This window comes from Gordionus sp. m RMFG-2023, chromosome 4, assembly GCF_954871325.1.
Source record: "Gordionus sp. m RMFG-2023 chromosome 4, tfGorSpeb1-WG-v2, whole genome shotgun sequence".
NCBI classification, from domain to species: Eukaryota; Metazoa; Nematomorpha; class Gordioida; order Chordodea; family Parachordodidae; genus Gordionus; species Gordionus sp. m RMFG-2023.
In genome coordinates this window covers 9351537-9361620 of record NC_088778.1, presented here as the reverse complement: position 1 = coordinate 9361620, position 10084 = coordinate 9351537, and the positions used below count along the sequence as shown (strand labels likewise).

Here is a 10084-nt window from a genome sequence, read left to right as displayed (position 1 = left end):
TACAAATTATTAAAGGTTGAGCTGGGCTTGATAAACTTTTTTATAATTAAAAGATCTTGGATGCTTCCTAATATTGTAAGCTTGAACCTGGCATGACATCAAACGTAAAAAATGAATAAGGAATCTCATTCCTTTTCACTTTTGACGGGCTTTCTACTAGTTTATAATTATAACATGAATTTTCTTATCTTATATACATTTGAATCATGGTCAGTACATAGATAGTTACATTTAAAAAAAGATTTTGGTACTTGTGGAACCCTAATTATGGACATATATAGAACTGTAATGATCTTTCATTCGTAAAGAAAGGTTTTGGTACCTGTGGTACCCTAATTATGGACATGTTTTTAGAACTGTGATGATATTGCATCTATAAATCCCTTTTAAGGAAATAGCATTTATTAACTATAATGTAGATAAATATATCATTTTTTTTACACATATATCTTTAAACGGGAATGGTTACATTTAATCTATTTTAAATTTGTTGTGTACATCAGATTGATCTAAAAGACCACACAATTTGGTTATTGAACATTTCATTCCACTCTTGATTGTATATATCTACATTATTTTGTAATTTATAAGTTTACACAATTAGATATATAGAATATCTTTATTCTTTATAAGGATTAAAAGACATGCAATTTTATATTGAATATTTTTATTTCACTTAGTAAGTATAAAATAACCATACAATTAGATTTATTATAATATTCTACACTTACTTTTGCAATTATAAGTTTACTTACACATATACGTTCTAAACTGGAATGGTTACATTTGATCTATTTTAATTTGTTGAGTATATCAGATCCAAAGTTAAGTGAAGGGTCACACAATTAGATATTTTGAATTCCTTATTCTTGTAAATATAAGAACCAAAAGATCACACAATTAGGTTATTGAACAATTCATTCCCCTCTTGATTGTATATATCTACATCCTTTTGCAATTTATAAGAGCAAAGGATCATCCAATTTTATACTAAATATTTATCCCACTCAATTCCCTTTGAAGCTGAAATGGTAACATTAAAAACAGAGACTATGATTACTGTATTCATGGGTATAACATTTTCCGATTTCTATTATTTCTTATATTTTTTTCTTATATTTTTTTCAAATTCTTTTCTTCTTTTTATCATAATAAATTTTTCTTCTGAAAAATCGATAATCAAAAAATAATATATATAATTCCGAGAAAAAATAAATTCCATGAAAAATATTGATAAATTTCAAAAATCGATAATCAAAAGTAATATTGATAATTCCGAGAAAAAAAAATAAATAAATAAAAAAAAATGATGAACATAACATCTCTCCTCTTAGAGAATGTCTGTTCTCTTCCGCATTTGATCTTGGTGTCTTCTCCATCGGCCCTTGGAGGTATCCACAACGTATATGCACCTCCCAGCACGAGCCACTATTGTTCCTTTTATCCATTTTACCTTGTCGTTGTACATTTTGGCCCACACCGGTTGTCCTATCCTAAATTGACCTCTCTGTTCCGTTTGTGTATCGTTTGATCGGCTTTCTTGGGTGGTCTCTTTAATCATCTCCAGATGATTTCGAACATTTCGTCCCAACATCAGTTTTGCTGGTGTCTGTCCCGTCGCTGCATGTTGCGTGTTCCTATAAGCTAATAAGAATTCGTTTAATCCTTCGTACTTGTTTGGGGTTGTATTTTTTCCCATAGCTGTTTTAACCGTTCTTACCATGCGTTCTGCTTCTCCGTTTGAGCTCGGATGGTATGGAGGTGTCAGCACATGGTTTATTCGGTGTTTCAAGCAATATTCTTTAAATCGATAGCTGGTGAACTGTGGACCGTTGTCCGATACCAAGGATTCTGGATATCCCCATCTAGAAAATATTTCGCCTAGTACCCCCATAGTTCTTTCAGATGTGGTGGTGGTCATTCCTTTTACCTCCACCCATTTGGTAAAGGTGTCTACCAATATGAGCCACATTGTGTTTTTGAACGGTCCTGCGAAATCTATGTGAACTCTTTGCCAAGGTCTTGTCGGTTTCTCCCAATGATGATCTTGCATTCTTGGAGGATTGTTTGCCCATGTGTTACATGATTCGCATTGACGACATAATTCTTCTATTTCATGGTCGATTCCGGGCCACCATACATATTGTCTAGCTAAACTTTTCATTCTGACGATTCCTTGATGACCATTATGTAATTCGTTTAGTATTTTTTTTCGCAATTCTGTTGGAATTATTATTCTGTCTCCTTTGTATAAACAACCGTCCTTTTCCCATAAATTGTTTTTGCACATTTCGTATTGTCTTAGTACACTGTCATCTTTTGACTTGAATTGTGTTTTTATACTCTCCTTTACCTTTTTTAACATGTCGTCGTTTTTAAGTTTATCCCGAATTTCGTCTATCGATATTGGATGTTCGTTTATAAAATATACTTCATCATTATGGTCTTTGGTTTTGTTTTCCATTGGGCATCTTGAAAGTCCGTCTGCCACTTTGTTTTCCTTGCCAGCTTTATACTTTATTTCGCAATTGTACCCTTCTAATATTAGAGACCATTTGAGCAATCGTGGTGACGTTATATTTGCCAAACTTTTGTTGCCAAATATATATATAAGAGGTTTGTGATCGGTCCATATTGTAAAAGTTTGACCCACTAAATATTCATAAAATTTCTTTACTCCAAATACAAGCGCTAATGCCTCTCTTACGATAGTTGAGTAGTTTTTTTCTGCCGCAGATAGTGTCCGTAAAGCAAAACCTATGGGATTCTCGGATCCGTCTTTCTCGATATGAGACAATACGGCTCCTACGCCCTTCATAGACGCATCCGTAGTGAGTTGGATATCTTTACCTGGATCAAAATGCAACAAATATGATAACAATGAAAAAAATATAATAAAAATATAAGACGTAATAGAAAAAGGAAAATATTATAATGGCGACTATGTATACGGAAGAACCCGCGCGGAAATATATAGAAAAAAAAAAGAGAAAATTTAAATTTGATATAAAATTGTCTAAAATGCCAGCAGCAATTCCTGTTAAAGAAAATAATGACTCATTTACTACTTTTCGAATAAAACTAGAAGCCTACTTTACACTAAATGATATATCGGACAACGAGAAAAAGAGAGCAGCATTGATATCTGCACTATCAACCTATGACTTAAATAAGGTTATTTTAAAATTCGCTCCGAAGTCAATTAATAAAATAAAATACGACGATATGCTAGATTCGCTAATAGACAACGAAAAAAAAATTGCACCATTGGAAAGTTTTCAATTTTATAAACGTACCCAAAGGGACGGGGAAACCAATTTAGAATTTCTAAATTCTCTAAAATCTTTGGCACTTAAATGCAACTTCAATGAAAAATATGAAGAGAACTTAAAAATGCAAATAATTAATGGTTTAGAAAGCAAAGATATCACGACAAAGTGATTACTCGAAGAAGATATGGGTATAGAGGAAATTGAAAAACTCCTTCGAACCATGGACTTGATAGACGAAAAGGAAAAAACAAAAGATATATTTTATTGTCAAGCCGGAAAGGAACAAGAGGAAGACAAAATAGAAAATAAGGAAATAAACTATATACAAGACAATAAAAGGTATAATAGTAATAATAATAATAACAGAGTTCAGGAACGCTACAGTGACAATTATTATCCCCACCAAACGAGATTCGATAACAGATTTACTAGATATAATAATTATGACAACTCGAGTTATGGAAGATATAATAACGTTAATCCGCGGTACAAATATGATAACGATAACAAATATTATAATAATGATAACAAATATAATAATAATGACAACAAATATAATAACAATGATAACTACCGACATAAAAATTGGTACGACAACAATAATTATTATCATAAAAATAAGTATCAATATTCTTACGATAAGACAAGGGGAAATTACAACACCAACAATAATAACTTTAAATACAACGACAATCAATATTACAGTCAGACAAAAAAAACTTGCTTCAAATGCGGTAGCGATAAACATCTGATTAAATATTGCGATCAAAGAGACAAAGAGGAAGATATATCGTATATATACTCGATGGATATCAAATCTTGTAAAGAAAAATTCAAAATCAATTTAAATATAGAAGGTAAGAAAACAAACATGATCCTAGATACAGGAGCATCAGTATCAATCATTTCATTAAAGACATGGAATAAAATCAACTCCAATAAAACAATTCATGATTCGGACACAAAATTAAAGACGTACGAAGGTAACGAAATCGCCATCATAGGCAGCGTGGACGTAAAAGTTCAAATAAAAGAAACCATAAAATATCTACCCTTAATAATAGTGAAAGCTGATGGACCCTCATTGGTAGGTATAAACTGGATAAAGGAATTCAGAGAATTGGTATGGAAAGAATCAATATTAGCAGGAACAGAAAACACATACGATAATAATAACAAAATATATTATGTGGAACAAGAATTAAAAGCCCTAACGGAGAAGTACGTAACAATATTCGATAAACGGGAAAAAGCACCCCACTCAAAAAAATTACCAGATTTTATGCCTTGTCATATGACTTCCATTAACGATTCTGTAAATTCTTACAGTTTAGCACTTGTATCAAGTATCGAGAAAAAAGAGCAAGTCCCGTCAAAACGAAAGATATGTTCTAAGTATTTATTAAAGGATAAATTATACGTTAAAACCACTAAAATTTTACATAAGTGTAATAAAATTGATGTAATACCCAAGTCTTCAACTAGACATTATCAAGATATAAAAAATATTTTAAAAGATAAAAATAGTGAAAAAATCAAATTAAATAATGACAATATAAAAGTGAAAAATATTTTAAAGGACAAAAATAAGGGAAAATATTTACCCAAAATCAAAAAATACAAATTCGATATATGTAAATTAAAAATATTTCAATATAACATCTGGGACGACGATGTATCAGCATCTCAGATAAAATTAGGAGAAATCGGCAACAAAAAGATTAAGAGACTCACGATCAGAATAATTCAACAAATAGAGCTACCGAAGAGGGAAAAATATACGAATTCCAACAAGACTAAACTCACATCCAAGATCAACAACTTCGACTTCGGAAGGGGAAGGAAATGGAAGCAGGATACGAAAATAAAAAAGATACTAAACGAATTCTTATTAGCTTATAGAAACACCCAGCATACGACTACAGGAGAAACCCCAGCACAGATGATGTTCGGACAGAATGCTCGGAATCATCTTGAAATGATTAAGGAGACCACCCAAGAAAGCCGATCAAACGATACACAAACGGAACAGAGAGGTCAATTTAGGATAGGACAACCGGTGTGGGCCAAAATGTACAACGACAAGGTAAAATGGATAAAAGGAACAATAGTGGCTCGTGCTGGGAGGTGCATATACGTTGTGGATACCTCCAAGGGCCGATGGAGAAGACACCAAGATCAAATGCGGAAGAGAACAGACATTCTCTAAGAGGAGAGATGTTATGTTCATCATTTTTTTTATTTATTTATTTATTTTTTTCTCGGAATTATCAATATTATTTTTGATTATCGATTTTTGAAATTTATCAATATTTTTCATGGAATTTATTTTTTCTCGGAATTATAAATATTATTTTTTTTGATTATCGATTTTTCAGAAAAATTTATTATGATGTAAAAAAAAGAAAAGAATTTGAAAAAAATATAATAAAAATATAAGACATAATAGAAATCGGAAAATATTATTAGCTATTAACACCCAGCATACGACTACAGGAGAAAACCCAGCACAGATGATGTTCGGACGGAATGCTCGGAATCATCTGGAAATGATTAAAGAGACCACCCAAGAAAGCCGATCAAACGATACACAAACGGAACAGAGAGGTCAATTTAGGATAGGACAACCGGTGTGGGCCAAAATGTACAACGACAAGGTAAAATGGATAAAAGGAACAATAGTGGCTCGTGCTGGGAGGTGCATATACGTTGTGGATACCTCCAAGGGCCGATGGAGAAGACATCAAGATCAAATGCGGAAGAGAACAGACATTCTCTAAGAGGAGAGATGTTATGTTCATCATTTTTTTTTATTTATTTATTTTTTTTTCTCGGAATTTTCAATATTATTTTTTTGAAATTTATCAATATTTTTCATGGAATTTATTTTTTCTCGGAATTATATATATTATTTTTTGATTATCGATTTTCAGAAGAAAAATTTATTATGATAAAAAGAAGAAAAGAATTTGAAAAAAATATAATAAAAAAATATTATAATTCGTCGCCATTATAATATTTTCCGATTTCTATTATTTCTTATATTTTTTTATTATATTTTTTTCAAATTCTTTTCTTCTTTTTATCATAATAAGTTTTTCTTCTGAAAAATCGATAATCAAAAAATAATATATATAATTCCGAGAAAAAATAAATTCCATGAAAAATATTGATAAATTTCAAAAATTGATAATCAAAAATAATATTGATAATTCCGAGAAAAAAAAATAAATAAATAAAAAAAGATGATGAACATAACAATGGGTTGAATCATTAATAAAAAAAATACACTATATCTACTCAGGCAAATTTTTTTATTTTAATCATATTTATTTACAGATTCTATGAACATTAAATCTCAATAGTGATAGTAATCATCAAAACTTACATTAACTTAGAATCAGCCATCACCCACCTTTAAAGTAATTAAATTATACTGTCGTTCTCGGGTATAGGCTCTTTTTTTACCACTCTCCTTTTTACTAAGCCTATAGAGGTTTAAGCAACTTTTTTCGAAATGTTGCGCCTACAAGTACGTGCGGCTTGCCTACAAAGGTGTGAAGGGCTCCTCATTTTTCTTCCCCTAATTAACTATCCAGTTTGATGGATTTTGAGGAAAACCTAGCGTAGCTCTGTTGTACCCACAACCAGAGGGAGAAAACGCTTTTATCACGTATCACGTATATTGTTAATTAACAACCCATGATCGTTATCCTAATAGATGAATCTCCAGCATATTCAAATAAAACAGCCTTCGTTATTTAAGTAAAAGCGGTATTAGGTTCCACTTTTCACGAACCTATTTTTATATTTCTAGACTTGGTCGAGCAGGTGCGATAATAATAAAAGTAATAAATGCCCAATGAAATATTATTATTATATATCATTGTAAATGCCCCAGTTATTAGAAAGTTTTAAAATTGTATTAACATAATTCCGTATTGCTAGTGAGCATTTTCTTCTTATGAATGTCATTATGACGGATTTGCGTGCAGGTCTTATGATAAAACATATTTCCATTTTAAAGGATAAAGGTAAATGGGCCTCCTCTCAGTGGAATTCTCCATATATTAAAAAGTGGCTGATAAATTATATATCGACAAATAAGAACTAATCAAGTAAGCAAGTTAATATTTTTAAATTGGAAAAAATTTATTATAGCAAATATAATTTTTTTCGCCTTTGTTAAATCTATTTCGATTTATGCATTATAATATAATAATTCAATGATTTTATATAGTTATGAAATGCATTCTAAACAATGACCACAAAATTTTATGCAATATATTTCAATTTTTATATAACTTTCTAAATAACCATTTAATATAATATAGATATAATGTATTTTATATGAAATGCTCTTTTATAAACTATTCGAAAAATAAATTAAGTTTTCCAGAAAAAATGTTTGCCTTAAATTCTTGGGAAAACAAAAATCCGCCTCTATTTTTTGTCTATTGTAGCGTGCCCCTTACTATTTTTAGAGTAATAGAGTACACCCGTTGTTAATTTTAGGATTACAATATTGCTAAAAACATTATGGTTTCTCTTTCTAATTCAAAATATTTGAATTCATGATTCCATGATCTTTATAGACATCATTTGTTCTTTTCGGTAAATTTAATAGAAATATGATAATTCAATCCTCTGGATGAAGTTTGCCAAACTTTTGAAGGAACTAATTCCAAAGCGTAGGCCAATATGTGTAATGCTTAAGCTTAACTAATATACATCTTAGTTTAATGTGTATCAATCAGTTTGGTAGGGTAGAATTAGAAATATAAAAGCACTTAAAAATTTATAATAAATAAAATAAAATTAAAAAAAATACTATTTTAAAATCTTATATTAAAATATGGGACTCGATATATTTGTTTGTACTTAATTTAATTTTCCTCTAAATTTTAGATCCTTTCCTGTTAGAAATGATAGCATGATGTATCTTATTAATTGGATTTAAATTAAGCGCTCCTAAAAAAACTTTTAAATAAAAATTAAAGGTGTATATTATAAGACAATTGAGAGTAACTAATTTTTATTAAAATATAGGGATCTGCCGATTTTTTAAATATCGAATCTGCCAGATCATTCTTTTTTTAAAAAAATATCGGTTATCAGTCTATATGGTTTACTTAGTCGATTTGGTACATAAAAACAAAGGAAAATTTTGATACAATATTAATATCAGAGTTTGAAAAGTATCTTAAAAAAATCTTTGAAGAACTGATTTTTGATCAAATTTTACCTTAAAATGCCAAAATTTTTTGTAATTTTTATGCATGATCTTTTAAGATGAACTTAAAAAAAATTTTTTTAAACTGGCTTAGAAAAAATATTGATTAGTTTGTTATTAAAATAGTTCATTAACTTAAGATGCAATCAGTGGCCCCTACACTTTCTGAGGGATGGAAGCAGAATACCCCCTGAGGATAATTACTTTTAGACACCCATAAATTTTAAAAATAATTTTTATTGCATCAATCTATATAATATAAATAAATTGTAAAAAAATATTATTTTAAAATTAATAATTTAGATAAATCGTGGGAAGAGAAAGCTAAAGAATTTATAATTTCATCAATATTTAATTGTTTAAATAAATTTTTTCCATTGATAAAATTGATTTCCCTCCTTCATAAAATCTTGTGCCTTTGGAAAAACATCCAAAAATTCAGTGTTATTATCTATTAGGATTAAAAAATAATTAAATACAATAATTTAAATTATACTTCTCAAATTAATCAGGCAGTCTTTTACCAATTGAATTTGAATTATTGCAAACCCTATATTCTTCGAAATGTTTTGAAATTTTGTACAAGTCAAACTTGTTATCAACAATATTTTATCCACACAAATTGATTAAATAAAATCAAATTTTTCTATTCTAAAGATTATAGCCCTAGCCATAGTCAAAGTGGCAGGATCTTCAGAATTCTTTAAATTTGTTAAAGCTGCCCACAAGGCATCATAAAGCATAAAAAATTTACAAAAGCTTTATATCACGATAGCCAGTTTCTATCTAAACAAATAAAATAATATTACCGAGTGGTATTCTTGATGCGTAGAAATCGTTGTGATTTTGTCAGTGCATTACTCTGACATGTTTTGAGCACCTCATATCTTTTAACACCATTAAAATATATATAAATCTCGTCTAATATTAATCGATGACAATAGTACCAAATAAAAGCTGCCTTTGGCGCCTCCGTTCTAATCAAAGCCTGCACACCACTGATTCTTCCACTCGTTTGAGACGCCATCATAACTTTACCCAAATAGGAATTCAATAGGTAAATTCATGGAGCCAAGTTTGGATATTATATTCTTTATAATATCGAGACTAGTTGAATTTCCTGTACAATATATGTCTTTTAATCTTTCAATGAGCTTAGGCGTCTCACTAATTTCAATATATCTTACTATCAAAGCTATTGTTTTTGATTTCGAAACATCATATGTGCCATCAACTATAATTGAAAATCACCTGTTAAATTCAATCTCATTTTGAATTTTTTTTATAACCATATTCTTCATGGTTTCAATGAAACTATTTATGTTATTGTATGATAATAGATATGAATATAATTTCGTTTTTAATCCCTTATTTTTTTTTCCTTCATCATTTGTTGAATATACAATTTGAGTACTGGTTCAGAATCAATGAGTTTAATAATGTCCATCATATTGCCTTCTTGTTGTCTGTTCCCCCAGAAGGCTTGGTTACAAGATATTAATACCTAGATATCTTATTATTATTCTTATGATAGAACGGTTATTATCCACACAATCTTTCTGGGGTATTATAATTGTAA

At 29.6% G+C, this 10084-nt stretch overlaps 1 protein-coding gene across 1 annotated transcript; it reads left to right on the top strand.

Moving 5' to 3' along the window:
- The first annotated feature begins 3456 nt into the window (after window positions 1–3456).
- On the top strand, window positions 3457–5481 carry LOC135928598 (protein PFF0380w-like). Its single transcript, XM_065465054.1, has 2 exons — window positions 3457–4734; window positions 4864–5481. The coding sequence occupies exons 1-2, from the start codon at window positions 3457–3459 to the stop codon at window positions 5479–5481; spliced, it is 1896 nt and encodes a 631-aa protein (XP_065321126.1).
- The last annotated feature ends 4603 nt before the right edge of the window (window positions 5482–10084 follow it).